A 16,787-nucleotide genomic window follows, 5' to 3' on the forward strand; every position below is an offset into this window, starting at 1 on the left:
AAATGGGATTACTGCAGCCATCCATGCCATTAGTAAGGGGCTAAGGGAGTGTCCTCAGTGAAGGCAGCAGGTGTGAGCAAGCTAGCAAATGGGAAGGGAGAGTCAAACCAAGGAAGAGAGACCAAACTGAGCCAAGTCTTTATCAGAGCCAACATCACACACAAATTATGATCTATGAAGTCAGTGGGAGCCCAAGGAAGTGGAGTGAGGAAGACCCCTGGGGCTGGGCCCTTGCTTGGTTTATCACAATCAAGCCTTCACCCATGCTCCAGCCCCCCTTTCTACCAGCCTGGCAGGGTCTCCTTCCCTAACACACTCTTCTAGTCTTAGCACATGGACCCTAGCAGAGCTCAGAGATATCGAGGCACCACATGCTCTGCTGACATTGGCTAAACGAAGGACTTGGGAGCTTCGAATGGGTCTTAAGGCAACCTTAGCCCCTGTAGAAAGCACATCCCACCCTCCACGTGGCTGATCCTTTGCTCACAGCCTGGCTGGCTACACTGCAGAGCCCAATAGCTCTGGTCTCTTTATTTAATGAATAGACACAAAAATGTTTTCAAAGCACACCTGTTCCTCCCACATGTCTCCCCCTTGGGCAGAGGCTAGTGTAGACGCTGCGAACATCTGTAACCCCTGGGACAACCGCCCCAGCCTGAGAGGGTCTCACCTTTGTCCATCAGGTGATTGAAGAGCAGCGTGTTGGAAAAGAAGAAGAGGTAGGCAAACATCTGAGAAGCGATCTCGGGGTGCACCTCGTACTGGTGAAGCAAGTCTAGCGTCTCCTGGTAAATCAACGCAACTCTGCAGATCTCCTCAGGCAGCTGAGGCAATCCCTGCCAGCCTTCCCGGCCCTCATTCTGGAAGGGGTTACACTCCAGAAGGCCGGGGAGAGAGACATACAAAGACTGGATGGGGAGGAAATGAGAAATACACAGGCCTGTGATTCAAAAAGCTGGAGATTCAATGTGGGAGGCCCTTCTGCGTTGGCAAGAGGGCCAAGACATGACCTACCAGGTCTTCAAACCACCCTCTTCGGTGTTCCCATAACACGTGGTCAAACCCTGCGGCTCTCCAACAAGGAGGGGTATTTCCAGTTCCCTCCCAGTCTCACCTTTTGCTACCTGCACATCTGTACCAACCAGTCCCTCACATGAATATAATACCCTACCCAGAGTTAATCGGTAAACTGGTCTCTCTTTTAGTGGGCAAGTGCCACATCAGACACAAACCACTGGAGATGCTGAGCAGAGAGAACATGCCAGGGCAGTGCATCCACATGGGGAAACAGGAGGCCCCAGACACCTGGGAGAATAAAGAGGTAGAAGCCAAAACAGCAGCCAATTAAAGTCCCTTTCCTTTACGTAAACGAGGATCAGAGAAGAGCAGCGTCCAACCAGAGCCCTCTCCTGTGTTCAAATGAAAGAGGGAGAGTGTCCCGTCAGCGTTCCTGCTAAGCCAGCAACCGGGAGAAGCCAAGAGAAATGTCAGCCCATCCAAGGGAGGATGAATCTGCTGGAATAGCACACAGACCTTTCCACAGAAAGGAAATAGCTGCAAATCGAACCTGGGAGAGAATTTGCCCCTTCCCAGCATGAGGCCGAGTCCCTGCTGTTGGCAGGCGAAGCTGGGGAAAGGCAGAGTCATTGGGTGAGTTGAACGTCTCTGTGGATGGGAACAGGTCCCCGCCCTGCAGACACAAGCAGCCTTTCTCCCAGCGCACACTGCACACTCTGTTCAGCACTCCTGCCTGGGCACCTCTGCCAATGGCTCACTCCAGCAGCCAAAAAGAGAGAGGCCAGAGGGAGCCTTTCCATCACACCCGTGAACTGAGTCATTATGCCCAGGGTGGTTACTGTACAAATCACAGACAGGTCGAGGAGGGCTGGAGGAGCTTCCCCAGCAACGCTTTCTAATGATTTCATAGATTTCATAGATATCAGGGCTGGAAGGGATCTCGGAAGATCATTGAGTCCAACCCCCCGCCCCAGGGGCAGGAAGTCAGCAGGGATCATAGGGTCCCAGCAAGATGAACATCCAGATTTACTCTTGAAGGTGTTCAATGTAGGTGCTTGAACCACCACCGATGGCAGGCTGTTCCAGACCTTGGGCGCTCGGACAGAAAAGAAATTCTTCCTTATGTTCAGCCTGAAACGGTCTTGCAGTAGTTTATGACCGTTCAACCTCGTCATCCCTTGGGGCGCTCTGGTGAACAGACGTTCCCCCAGATACTGGTGGTCACCCCTGATAAACTTATAGGTGGCCATCAGATCACCCCTGAGCCTGCGCTTTTCCAGGCTAAAGAGCCCCATGGCTCTCAGCCTGTCGTCGTAAGGTCTGTTTTCCTGACCTCTGATCATATGTGTGGCTCTTCTCTGCACTCTCTCAAGCATCTCCACATCCTTTTTGAGTTGTGGAGCCCAAAACTGGATGCAGTATTCCAGCTGCGGCCGAGTACAAGGGGAGAGTGATGTCCCAGGATTTGCTTGAGAAGCATCTATGGATGCAAGCCAGCATTTTGCTCACTGTACTAGCTGCAGCATCGCATTGCAGGCTCATGTTCATCTTGTGGTCAATCCTGACCCCCAAGTCTCTCTTGTCCATGGTGCTAGCCAGCGTAACACAGCCAAGCCTATAAGGATGCTGCAGGTTTTTCCTCCCAAGGTGAAGAGCCTTGCATTTTTCCAGGACTAGTCACTTCCTCCTGGCTTCTTGCACCCCGTGCTGCAGTTTCCAAGCCCAAGGCCATGCAGGGAAAGGTACCATCCTCACCTCGTACCTTCCCTGCACTGTGATCAAAACCAGAGCGCTTCAGCGGAATATCTATCAGCTACATAGCTAACTCAGAGACTGAGCTTGGATCCTGCAAGTGACCCTGTACCTTTGCCAACACATCCACACCTGCGGACACCCACCTTACAGACAGTGCTAGGGTTAGCCCTTGAGGACTCACTCAGTCTGGCACTGCAATGGGGCCAAGGGGGCCTTCACCCATCCATCCTCCACTGCAAAACACCTGGTTTTAATAAACACGCCCAGCCTGCTGCCCATCTAGATTATGTGGCCCTCAGCAGAGGGTCCTGAGAGGTGTCTGTCCCACAGGGATAACTTGTTACACCACAGGGGTGTAGGAGGGCAAGGTAAAGCTTGCAGGCAGAAATTACAGGAAGATCTACAACACGCCAGCCCTTCCCAGTCCTCCATGGAGTTCATCCTCACGTCTTACCTGTCACCCTGGACTCAGGCTGGATTTGAACTGGCAACTTCGAGGTATCAAATTGTGCAGCACATGGCAAGGAACCTGAATGACCTTCCTGGATCTCAGAAATTAAAAGCAAATCTCCTATTTTGCAAAACCTAGTAGCTTCTGCCCTAACACCACTGGAAACACTGCTTGGAAATGAGGGTGGTCACTGGCAGTTCAGAAAGCTCACAGCCTCTTCTCCTTTTACAGGGCATGTACCCAGCATGAAAGCTTCAGCCTGGCTAGCTCCAGTGCACAAACTCTCCACAGAGCCATGGTAATCCAGGTAGTCCTTTTGTGACTCAGTTTCCCACCAGCAAAACTACAGATAACAATTCTTTTCTCCCTTTGCTGGATTTAACTATTCCAGTCCTAAGCTTTTGGGAGTCATAAGTGTCCCTCTTATGTGTTAAGGTAATCAGGATTCGTAGTAGAGATGATATCTTTTATTAAACCAACAAGATTTTTGCAAAAAAAGGTCTTTAATTGCAAGCTTTTGGGCACAAACATCCTTCATCAGGCATTGGAGAAAAGGCTGTAAAAGTTCTCCTAGGTAGAAATGAAAGTTTGTGCCCGAAAGCTTGCAATTAAAGAATTTTTTTTGCAAAAATCTTGCTGGTCTAATAAAAGATATCATCTCTACTGTGAGTCCTGACTGCTTTTTCCTTTAGACCAATACAGCTACAACCTGGAAACCGCTTATGGGTTCACACTGTGCCTACAACAGCCTGACCCAAACCTTGCTTGAAGCCTTATAAACACTGTAACAAGGCCTGGAACAGACTGCTTTCAGAGGTGATGCAAGCACCTACTCTAGACTCCTATAATAGTCAACTGGATGTTTATCTTGCTGGGATCCTTTGATCCCAGCTGACTTCCTGCCCCTGGGGCAGGGGGCAGGACTCGACGATCTTCCGAGGTCCCTTCCAGCCCTGATGTCTATGAAATCTATGAAATAAATAACCATAACTAAATAACACGTGTGAAAGAGCACACAAGATTGACTACACATTTAAAAAATCAACCCATGGAGCTAATTCTGCTTTGGTTTTTAGTGGCAATGGAAAGACAAGAATGACTGAGTTCCCTTTCACTTGCTCTCCTTTGAACTGTGCCCTACTGCTCAGGGTATTCGGTATATTCTTGTAGACCATGAATAGACCAAATATCTATTGAAATTTGTATCCCTCTGGTGCACATTTTAAAACTTCTGGTATATAAATATGCAATTACTAGAAAGCGAAAGCGACTGTCCAGGGGCTTAGCAAAGGGACCTAGATACAAGACTCTCATTAACTTCAGTGGGTCCAGGGTTTCACTCCCAGTCTTTTACTTCGAGATCACCAGTTCCTATTCAGCCAACAGCAATAATGGACACAAGATGTTGTTATCTGATGGTCTGGTTTTGGCCTACCTGACTGGGGTCTTTTCCCTACTCACATCCCCTTCACATCCAGCAAAGCACAGTGCTGTCACTCTATTCCAGGGAAGGGCAATTATTTTGGGTGGAGGGCCACTTACTGAATTTTGGCAAGCCATCGAGGACCATATGACAGGCAGTCAGAGGCAGATAAATATTAATTTTCTAAAACGTTGAGGAGCCCTGTGGGCCAGCCAGACTGGCCTGGCGGGCCGCATTTTGCCCACCCCTGCTCTACTCCTTTCCTCACCTGGCTCCTTCCTTTGGGATAAAGTATGTTAGAGGACGGAGGGAAAGAAGATGGGGTGCCCATACCTTGGAGATATAGTAGACACACTGCTGAAATGTATACATGATCACTTCCTCCAGCACTGTCATGGCTTCCTCGCTGGCTGTGATGGTCGAAGAGAACAGAGACTCCTTTGAACCTAATGGGAAAAGACAGCAATTCAATGCAGCAGAGCCAAGACCACCAGACTCCCCTTGGCTCTGCTCTGTCAGTGGAAGGACAGTCTCATTGAAACTGAGAGTATAATACTGCATTTCCTGCAAGGGCCCCATCCCATCAACTTCATTGACACGTACTAAATGGTCACTGGCTTGTTACTGCAAAGAAAGCCTACATAGGGGTTGCAACGTGGGATTAGGAACAAGGTCTCTGGGTTCTATTTCCAGCCTTTTCATTGACTTTGGACAACATCAGCGGACAACGCGCTTTGGCCAATGGATGCTTGGGCTAATCGCAGTCTCAGTAAAGTGGGGATAGTTACAATTGCTGACCTTGCAGGAAGGATGTCAGACTTAGTCCATTAATATCAACGAAATGTATCAAGATCCTTAGAGCGAAGGTGCTAGAGAAGCCACTGAACTCTCACTTAACACAGCACGGTAGCAGTGATCAGACCCCAGTTTGAAGCTGACCTCTCACTGCTCTCTCGTTTCTAACAGCAAGGGCTGTTTCGAGGAGGTGCCATGGAGGAGCCTGTGTCATTACCGACAGCCACTCCCAAATGCCAAAAGCAAGTGGCGAGGTACTTCTTTCATCGCACCAACTGGCTGCTTGACATTCCCACTGCACTTGTGAAGATAACCCAAGAGGGACATTACCTGACTTGACATTAAGAAAGGAGAGACAATCCAAGATGGCTCTTGAAGACAGAGACTGAGAAACAGAAGCCATTCCCACCTGAGGCTGGTCAGCGGTGATGTTTCAGTGGACAGCCATGGACGGCACAAAGTGCTGGCAGTCCACCTCTCTCCATGAGAAAAGCCATTGCCTATACTGTACCTCTTGTGTTTGTGCCATGGATGAAAACCGAATGTCCAAAGCTGTCTGTCCAGCCACCGAGGTCTCTCCAATTGAAGAGTTTAGTTCGCACTCTCTTTCCCTCTCTGCCTGTTACCACCAGTGCGACAATCAGCCTGTCCCTCACTCACTTCTTCTCCAAAGGGTAACACAACTGGGCAACTTAGGCCCACATTGGTGCCTTTCCATAGTGGCTGGGAAGCCATTACCAACATCATGCTGGGAGCTGGAAACACCAGTGCCATGTTTTTTTATTCCCTTTTCAGTTTCCTTAAGATGCTGCACCTCTTTGGGGCTTTACGAGCCAAGCTCAAAGGCAGATCTCAAGCACAGGTGTCTGCCGTAGCAGTTGCAGGTAAACACGCACTGGTTGTATTTCTAGGTGATGAGAGGTTGAAGAGGTGGGAGGGGGAACACTTCCCCTATAGACTAGCATTTGCCTTCTTGAGCCACTTGGATTTCAGTTATGATTTGCAGCCCGGTTTGCTGAAATATCTGTGCAGCTGGATGCAGGGCTTTCTGAAAGGCCTGTGTTTTGGAACAAAAGAGAAGCCTTCAAGAGCTTTGCCAAAACCCTTCACCCCTGGGCTTCCCTGACGTGGAGGGAGAGGGAAGGAAATTCCATGACGGGACCTGACTGTATGTCCCACGAGTCAGGGCCGCTAGTGAAAGATCCCAGGGGTCATTTGGGAGGTGAATTGAAAAGGCTTGGATAAGCAAGAAGCTAGCAGGGTTGTTTCTGTCTGCATGCTGCATGGACCGGTGCTTTGCAAACTTTTGCATGCAGCTCTGCTAACAGCAGCTCGAGCCTGGGCTGCAACAGCACACTGCTATTCTAATCAGGGGACCCTCTCACAGCTCTGCCAGCTCACCTGAGTCCGGATCTACCACTTACCCTGGTCTATTTAGTGCCAAGATGGGCTGTTGCACTTCACTGAGTAAAGCAGTACTCTCCAATCTTCCCCATCCCCTAATCAAGGGCAACATCCTCATTCATTTCCCATGGCCTCAAAAAGCAGCAGAGGGCATTGTAAACCTGTTGTCTGCAAGCCACAAGCTGAGGACTGGTGAACAGGCTATGTGATGTGAGCAAATTCCCACTCCTGAGTGGAAAAAGACCACCGCATTTACTTTGCTTGTGGCTAAAAAGCAACACCATGAATCCAGGTTTTCTAAGTGGGGACAGTCAGTACAGCCATATCCGAAGAGAGGCAACTGAGCTTTGCAAAACGGACATCAAAAAGGATATCTCCTATCAACATATGGGTCCTGGTGCTCATCTTCTGCTGCCATTTGAAGTGAAGCAAGGCATGAGGGAATATGCTATTGCAGGGTTTCAAATGGGAAAATAAAGAGAAGCCACAAGAGCCCTGAAAAAGTCAGGCAAGCTGGTAAATCTTTATGCTCATGTACAATGAAAGAAGGCTTCAGCCAGGGCTTTAAAGATGCACTGCAGAGCTCTTCTGAAGCCTGTGTATAAACTGGATTCCTCACTGTCCTGAACGTGCTCAGGTCTCCTCCGGCCCAGACTATCTGTCCTGCTTTCTGAATGACTGCAGCCAAGTCGCCTCCAGCCACTTGTGTGGGGTTTTCTCTCCTCATGCAGCTCCACAGATGATGAGCCCGCTTCATCTGAGCACCCCACAAGGCGCTGGGAAGCTCTTGGTAAATAGTGTGCCAGCCAGTTTTGGCTTAATGGGCACTCCCAAACCATTGGCTTCAACTGCTCTGTCTCCGCTCTTAAGTGACATGGTATCAGTTTCTGCTCAGTCACCCATTGACCGGAACTGTCTAAACTGAGGAGTAATGAAATAGTCATTTTAAAAGAAAAGACCTTTCTGGTGCAACATTTTCACATTAAGATTCATTGGTGTTAAAATTCCCAAAGCTTCTGGACCTGGTGCCTGTTTGGAGGCACCCAGGTCATCCAGTCACTCTGGGATGATTCGACTCTATAAAATAGGAGACCGATCATAGGGCTTTTATTTACAAACATGTACCCGAATCATGTTGGTGTCACAGTACTGGTATAAAGCAGCCTTCCTGGATGCTGAGACTCCCACCCTGGGCAGGTGAACTTTTGAGCTTCTTGAGACTGAGCAGCATCTAGGTATGGCCTGGGTTGGGATCTCTCATCAGCCCATTGGTTAACAACCAAGGCCAGAAGGGGACATTGAGAACATCTAGCTGAATGGGTGCCAACGTTTTTGGCAGATGTGCCACAAACTAGCCCTGCACCCTCCTCAAGAGGCACTCTGATCCTCTTCCCCTGCCCGATCTGCTGCTCTGCTTTCTGCTCCCAGGTCTGACCTGAGGTTTGTTAGGTTACTGATAGCAAGAGGAGGGAATGAGGTTTGACTTTCCACAGTGAGCAGATTTTGTTTTAGAAGCAGTGGGAAGACACCTACCCAATTACCCTGCTTTTCCCCTGTCTGTTTAAAAGGGGATTTTCTGTGCTCTGAACCAGGCTTTAAATTCAGCACAGGCTAGAGACCTCCTGAAAATCAGAGACCTACCCCCATAAGCACCACCAAGGTTTCTCTTCCTGATAGAAAACAGTCTTCTGTTAATAAATGATTTTAAGCGGGATCTAGAGTCTTGGCAGCCCTTAGTGGGTGAAACCTCCACCGAGAAACAAAGATAAAAAAAAGAATGAGAGGAAGAGACTGGAGAATAGAAACACTGACTGAGGCAGGGGCAGAGAAAAGCATGAAGGCATGAGTGGAGGAGGGAACAACTGTCTACGTACTGGCAGTGTCTACACCTAGCGGGTCTCTGGCAGCCACACTTCATCTGACACTTGGTTGCTCTCCTCCGGATTCTAATATCCCAACATGTCATGATAAAAATATCCTTGGGTGTCAGTATTAAGGGGATAAAGGGAGCAGGTAGGAAGATTTATACCATAGAGGTGTACTGGCAGGAAGGAGTATGAGTCCTACCCTTGACATCCATCTCCTCCTCCATGCTCTGGATATAGACGGGGGATTTCTGCTGGATGAAGTACAGTAGCTCGATGGAGTTGGACATCCAGAAGAGAACATGCTGCAGGTCCGGGACCAGGTCTCCGATTGTGAAGTGCGACAGGGATGCAGGATCCTGGCTGGTGAGACAGAGAGGCAAGAGAAGGGTTTCAGACACCATCAAGGCAGAGCAGCAGAGTCAATCTTGCTGTGCGCACTGGGGCCTGGCCATGAGAAAGGTCTGTGCCTCTGCCTCTCTGAGAGGCCGGCAATGCAGGATACTCCCAGCGGGAATATTTTAATCACTACTGTCCCACACTATAATGGATACAGCAGCTGGGGCTCCAGTGTGCCAGCGGCATGGACTCACCCATCACATACCTTCCCCCAACAATATTCTCAGCAGCTTTACAATCATAAACTGTCCCCAGCACTAGCCAGTTCCATACTTAAAAAGCAAACCCAGCAGTTAGGTTTCCCAGGGGTCTCGAGGTGCGCTGCGAAACTGCTGCTGCCTCTGCAAGAGATGGGCCTACACAATACCAGCAGGATAGCTGCTCCCCCAAGCCCCTGGAAATCCAGCAGATCTGGAGATCCAGCACTGGGTGTCTGGGTGGGCCCCTTCTTCCTACTGCCTTAGCCTCAGGGGCTGGACACTTCTAGGGAAGTACTGGGCAGCCACAGCCTCCATTGAGGTGGAAGGTGCCAAGAGCTCCTTGGGTTTTTATGCATTAACAGTGCTGCTACGATTTCTTCATCCATCCAAGGGCATTGTAATCCCTTCTTCCTAGGGCCTGGATGGACAAACATGTTAATGCCAGTACAGCAAGACTTTACACCTGCTTAGCAAGGAATGGACAAATGGCAGAACCCCCAACGCTGGGATAATTTCTCAAAGTCTAGAATCATGCCTCAAAAACCCAGGGATAAAACTCCCCCCTCTCCCATGTGAGTTCTGCTAGTAAAGGAGTCATCTGTTTGCAGCTTATACCAAGGCCAATAGGCCCTGCCTTGCTTTGCTTCCACCTAGTATTAAGGTACAGCACCAGCCATTTACCGTGTACAGCTACCCTGGGGGAGTTGCATGTCTGCGTGCTCAGGACCCTGGGATAATTTCCACCAGTGTTCAAAACCAATGCCAGCTGCAGCAGTGCAGATGTGTCCTAGGGTAATGAGCAGGAGGGTGCCTTGTGGCAATCTTGCCCCACGCCCCTCCCGAATGGGAATGTCCACCTCCTCCATCGATGGGTCTCAAGGGCACTGAAGGAGCCTGCCCGCTGCGAACGACTGACAAGCAAAGACTTGGATTGAATGCTTATTTCAGCCCTTTGGCCCTGAGCCTGATGGCCTGAGTCAAAGGGAGCTGACAATACTTGGGGACCGGCCCCTTCTACAGCATTGAAAATGCAGAGCAGGATACTTTTGGTGCTCTGGGATTTAGCATGAACATTTAATGCCAATGAGAAACCTTCATTCTGCACTGGGTCTGGCAGGGACAGCAGCAGGGCAAGTTTCTCACATGCTGCCCCTGCCTATAGGCCACAGCCTGGATATAGAGAACTTTACTCCTCCTGGTGTATTCAACCCACTGGTTTTAAAGGGTGAAGCTGAGTGTTATCATATGGCTTCATTGCATTTATTAATCACATGTGATAACATTAAAGCCGTCACAGCAAAGCCCCGTCCCTCCCTAAGAACTATGCACAGCCTGTGCCAAGGCTGCATGCTTAAAATCCAGCCCTTTGAGTGATCCAAAGGCTAAAAAAAAAAAATCAGCATCTGGAAAATTTCTTAACTCGTGAACCACTTTTTCCTGCTGCAGCAACTCAGAAATGGCTGGACAACATTTTTCCGAACGCTTTATTAAAAAAATTTGCTTAGGAAAAAGCTTGGAGAAATTCCCCCTCCCAAGCTATTTCTGGGGAATGTTACAAGTCACTGAAAAAGTGGGCTTTGGACAGGAGCACTCATGCAGCACAGCACCACAAACCATCCCCTCTGCGCAGGCTGTAACAGAGACGCCTGGGCTCCCCATCTTCCAGGGATGGGTCTGTTTATCCAGATCACATTGCAGTTTGCAATGGCCCTCAGTGCCTCACCTGCATGAAATCCCCTAGCGCACAGCCCTGAATCGTGCACACTTTCACCTAGGGTCACTGGACTGCCAGGCCCCATTGAAGTGCACCTGCGGCTCTGCAGCTGCCAGGATGCTCCAGTCACGGACATTTTGCAGAATTAGATACGTTGCCATTAGCCTCGCTGGGAGCTGCAAACCCGTGAGGAAAGAGAGAAGTCAGTATCCTTGAACTCACATTTTCTGTTTCTGCCTCCTTTCCTTGTTGGTTAGCAGACAATCGTAGAAAAGCAGAGCTGGAAGGGAGCTCCAGAGGTCACATCTAGTCCAACCCGTGCCTGAGACAGGTTCATTCCTATCCAAACCATCCTATCCAAATTCATAATCTAACCTCTTAGTAAAACTACTATTAAACCTGACACAACACAAGATATACCCCCCAAAACTGCCATAGGTAATGCAGGGGGACGATGGCAGCCAGTCCTGCTACTGTGAAGGTTGTTAATATATGCTCAAGAGATCCCAGGTAGAGGCCATGCCCCCTGCTAGAAAGAAAGACAAAACCACCCCTAGTCTGTACCAATGTGACCATGAAGTAATATTCCTTCCTGACCTTAAATATGGCAGATGGCCATGACCCTCTAGCCAGGAACCTCTGGGTTTAAGTCCCAGCAGGAGCTCTTTGGGTCCTCCCCAACCCCTTCTTTGGTCCCCCTGGATAGTTTTGACCTCACATCATTCCCTGGTGCAATCTCCTCTGGTTTGGAGGGCACATCTGCAAAGCAGTTGTTGCCAGGATTGCCTTGCAGTGTAGACGCACCTGAGCTATCCTGAAGCCAGGAGCAGTCCTGCTGTGGCAGCCCAGAACTCAACACGGGCTGCAAAACCTACCCGAGGAACTGAGTGAATACTCAGGCATTTGGGTCATGGGTCATCTGCACCGCTAGCAGCACCTGAGCAAGCTAGTGTGGCACCTACATGACACACTGGCTCTGAACACAATGGCCATGTCTGGACAAGCACGACTATGTGGTACGTGGGGCCACAAACACGTCTGCAGTGCCACATACCGTGCATTCGGATGTTCTCTGTGCTACAAGGAAGCACTGCCTATGTGTGCACTGCTCTGCTTGTTTGTTTCTGAGGGGTATTTTGACCTCTGGATATCCATGGGAAAAAAAAAAGTGAAGTAGCACATGCACAGGCAGTACACACCGCTAAAAAATGGAGCTGGGCCACCCAGAGCCACATTGCAGCTGCTGGCCAAGCTCTGCATGGCAGAATTGCCACTGCTGCAGCCCCACAACCCCAGGTAAGGCTGCTGGGACCAGCCCAGTGGTGGCCCAGCCTCCTCTACCCCACTGGGGGTAATTTGCCATGCACCAAACCACATGCGGCATGGGCATTCCCCGGGAACAAGTAGCAGCGGCACAAGGTATGCCACTGCTACTTGTCCCCAGGGAACCAAAAATCTACGCACACATGGATGTGGCCAATGAAGCCAAATCAACAGGCACAAGGCCTGCTGAGGGTTACCGATGAGACTCAGCTTGGGGGAGCTCTTTTGCGGTATCCAACCCTGAGCTACTGTACAAGGATTTGACTGTTTCTCAGGTGTCACAAGTTGCACCCCCAGAAGACTGAGCCACCCCAGATGACTAGTCACCTCTGAAGATCTTGCTCGTCGCAATGGAGAGAGAGTATTATCAGCCTGCAGAGCTGGCAGGGTCTGGCTGGCTTCCCAGGTGCCCGTGGTAGCTGGCACGGCCACTCAGAGACAGCCTGCTCGCAAGAATTAAACAAACGGCAGCGAGTGGGAAAACACAACTGTGCTGAATCAGGATTTCGGAGCATTCATTTACCGACCGAGCTCCTTTGATATCGAGAAGAGAGCGCTGGGGACAGCAGGAAAAGTGGGGCAGTGGGTCTTGGGGTGGCCTATCTGGAATAAATATGTGGAGGAGTAAAGGCAATTAGCCCATTCAGTGCTGGGGACTGGACAACCTACCTTCACCTAAGGGCTGTATAAGCACATAAGCCCTGACTGTCTGGGTCTCGGGTGACCCCTAGCAGTGCATGCATGCTGCCTTGGCTTCTGACTGGTTATGTGACTTCTCTCTTGGTCCTTCCCAAGGCAATGTCTCCCCCTGGGGAGAGCTTCTGTCCATAAGGAAGGCAGGGCAAGTAGTGAGGCACACTTACTGCTGGGACTGCTTCTCGGCCAGCTCCTTGGTTTTCTCCTACGGTCAAAAATAAAAAAAAGCAAATAAACAACAAGCCCCCAAGAATATGAGAACATCAGCAGGGGGTGGATGAGATGGGACTCTGCGGGTATCTGCCAGGCCTCTCCAGGCTGCGCTGTCTGCGCTGGGCTTCGCTGGCACGAAAAACTTTAACTACAGCAGGGCTTTTTTCCTTCTGCCTCATGCCAAAAGTTAGCCTGAAAGTGACTGTGGCAGGCTTGCTCCAGGCCCAGCCTCTAGCCACAGCCGCTGTCCTGTAGACCCAGAACAAAAAAGGACAGGAAAAAATGCCATCGCACTGGGCCGCCTGGAGTTGCTAAGATCGCGAGACTTTACACTGCCGGGAAAGGAAGAGCGAGAGTGAGACCAAAGCTATGCAGTCCCCTAGAAGGTAAGTATCCAGGCATCCTTATGGCTCATTATGCAGGTCGTGTGTCAGAGTAAGGCCTCTTCAGGGCCCCCTGCATACAAGGCTGTTCCCTTCCAAGTGATGGTTCCTGCTGTGAATATCTCCTGAAGAGCATTAAGGGTTTATCTACTTAAGGTTTCCCATTGCTGGGAAAGTGGGTGCAGCTGCACCCGGGCTGTTAGCAGTGGCGTGGAGCTGTTCCAACTACCTGGAGTACTTGAAATACCAGCCTCTCTGTACCACTTCTCCCTGAGTGACCTGGGGTGGGACACTCCCCTGGGGAAATAAGTCTGGTGCTGACCAGACCCAAATGGCCCTATGCACTGGGGAGCAAAGTACTCAGCATGGGGAGAAGCACACAAACCCCACAGGCAGCTCTGCTCGGGCAACCGGCACCCCACCCAGGGCTCCTGGCAGGCACAGAGGGGAGAGCTGGCATCCCTGCCCAGTGCCATGCATCTGGCTGGAGCAGGGACCTCTCTCACATGACAGCACCAGTCCCAGGCATCAGTCCCTACTCCCAAGGCCCCTGGGCAGTCTGCAGAGGAGGAGCTGTGCTGCACAGGACTCTGCCTACCCCTACAGTGAGAACCAGCCTGGCAGGGGAAGAACATCAATCATTCACATACGCCACTGCATACCAAACTGCTATATTTCCTTGCATAAAACACCCCCATTTTTTTCTCTCAAAAACCAGCTGCTGGAAACCAGAGTGGGCATTATATGCATGGAAATACAGTCAGAGGAGTTGCTGCTGTTTGCTGTACAGAAGGGAAAGTAAAGTCTGCACAGGATCCACAGGGAGCTGAGCAGCGAGCAGGCTCAGCTCCCCAGTTGCTGCTACTCAGTTACTTACTACAAGGGAGGAGTTTTCTCTCGTTGTCCTGCCTTTCAAAAACAAGGCACATCTTATATTCCAGGGTGTGTTGTGTGCAAGGAAATATGGTTATACCTCTAGCTGCCCCACTGCTGGCAGGATCTTTTGCAGCTCTTGCTGGGAGCATCTGGGGGGAAAGCACGGGCTCCTCCAGCAGGAAGACAGCTCAGAGCCTATTAGTTTATGAGCTACAGGCCCAGCTCATGGGCCAGGAGAGCATAGCTTAAGGCTGCCTCCATCGCTAATCCAGAGGCAGGGCCTGGGTGAACATCCCAGTCATGTGGCTCAGGCAGGAGCTGGCTGGGATGGGGCTGATTTTCACTATTTTATGGGAACCTGGAGAGCTGCCAGCCAACATTTAGGTGCCTCGCCTGCAGCCACGGGCTCAGGGGAGGTGTTACCTGCCCGCCCCGCGCCCCAACTCCCCTCGAACAGCTCCCGGACTGACCCACACCGTCCTCTGAATCATCTTGGCCGCCTTGAGCAGCAGCTGCCCAAAATCACCCGGCTCGAAGGCAGCGGCTGAGTGCTGGACGCAGAGGCACAGCAGGAAAGCGGGGGTCAGCTTGTGGTCGTCACCCCCGGGCTCGATCAGGGTCAGGATCCTCCTCAGAAGAACGTCCTCCACAGCCCGCTCAAACTCCAGCTGCAGCTTCTGCTTGGCAGCCCTCTGGCCGGTGGCAGGAGATGGCCCACGCCTCTTGGAGGACGAGCCCCTCTCCTTCAAGAGGCTGCCGCACAGTTTGCAGGTGGAGGGCAGCTCGGGGTCCGTGGCGCGGTGCAGGGATTTCAGCCGCATGAGGCTCTGGGCGGGCAGTGGCTGGGCCTTCACGGGGTCCTTGTAGAGAAGCAGGTAGTACAGCCCCAAGGACAGGAGGTCCCCGTGGTGCAGCACGATTGTCCTCGACACCTCCGAGAAGTTGACGGCCACGCTGGCACCCAGGATGGGCTCCAGCAGCAGCTTGTCCTCCGCGCGGTGCCGGGTGCGGCTGGAGGGTTTGAGGCGCCGGATGGTGCAGTGAAGGGGCAGGATGTCCGGGGCGGAGAGGCTGATGCTGGGTTTGCTGGCCTGAGTCCTCTGGCCCACGGTGTGCTGCTCACGGTTTAGCAGGTACACCAAGCTGTCCTGCAACGCAAGGGAGAGCAGCGTGGAACAGGGAGGCCTGACACAGGGCAGCCGCCTTGGGGGCAGAAGCTGTGAGAACGCGCTTCTCTTCCCCCACCTCCAGTCCCGTGCCCTGGTCTCTAGCCTCGGTGCCACCTCAGTGCAGCAGCCTCCTGCAGGTCTGCAGGTGCCCACGGGAATCACCTTTGCATTGCAGCACTGCTCGTTATTCCAGGCACTGCAGCGCTTCCCCCAAACTATAGCCCCAGCGAGTGTGGCAGTGAGTCATGCACCAGAGCGGCCTTGCCACATGGAGAGGGGGGAAAGGAGCAATTAGCAGCCCGTGGCTCAAATTACACTGCAATTACTTTGCAACTCTATTGTGACTAACACATCCATACGTGCGCCTGCTAACGTGCTCAGTGCCGTTACACAAGTAACTTAGCAACTTGCATTCGTCCCATTTAACTCTAGCGGTTCCTTGGGAGGGGAACTGGCGAGTGACTCCATATGAGCGTTACTGACTGTCGGCCAAGATTTGCAGTGGCTTGCAGATACAGAGGTGCAGAATGGGGACACTGCCCACCCCAAGGGGCTCTGCAAGGCAGACAGATGCCAGGAATTACCTGAGACACCCCAAGACTGTGAGAGAGTCAGGAGTTTGCAGGCACTCAGGGCCATTCATAGGAACAGGGGACTAGCAGGGGCCTCTTGGGCCACTGAGCCTGGCCCCCTGCAATCACAATTGTCACCCCAAGGAATCCCCATAATCACCATGACAAACCCTTGCTCACAGCCACAAGACAAACCCCCCAAACCACATGCACCCTACAATATGCCGCAGGTCCCAGCAGGGTGACGAGGGCAGCACCTGACAGACGTGGCAACAACTCTTCAGGAGAAAGGTGGCTTGTCCCTACCCCAGATGGCTCCCAAGCTCTGGCTGGGGGCAGTCTCACACTACCTGAATGAGTTCACATGCAGCAAGACCTTCCACTCCTAGTGAATCCTCCACCAGAGCAGCAGTACTATGCAGGCTGGCACAGTGCCCCTGGCAGTGGTACCCCCCAAAGTCATCATCAGGGGATCCATCCTCTCCCAGTGGTGTTACTTGTCCTTTCTGGCCTCCCTTCCTAGTTCAGATGT

General features: G+C 51.4%; 1 protein-coding gene across 1 annotated transcript in view; it reads right to left on the reverse strand.

Annotated features, from left to right (window-relative positions):
- Positions 1–16,787, reverse strand: part of RADIL (Rap associating with DIL domain) — a 57,401-nt gene that overhangs the window by 11,975 nt on the left and 28,639 nt on the right. Inside the window, exons 4-8 of the mRNA XM_019512980.1 lie at positions 14,985–15,662; positions 13,210–13,247; positions 8,913–9,073; positions 4,980–5,092; positions 671–908 (exon numbers count right to left, since the gene is read on the reverse strand). Of these exons, the coding sequence (XP_019368525.1) occupies positions 671–908; positions 4,980–5,092; positions 8,913–9,073; positions 13,210–13,247; positions 14,985–15,662 (1,228 nt within the window). The remainder of the gene's footprint in view (positions 1–670; positions 909–4,979; positions 5,093–8,912; positions 9,074–13,209; positions 13,248–14,984; positions 15,663–16,787) is intronic.

Source organism: Gavialis gangeticus, unplaced genomic scaffold (genome assembly GCF_001723915.1).
Source record: "Gavialis gangeticus isolate Ggan-Ray unplaced genomic scaffold, GavGan_comp1, whole genome shotgun sequence".
Lineage (NCBI taxonomy): Eukaryota > Metazoa > Chordata > Crocodylia > Gavialidae > Gavialis > Gavialis gangeticus.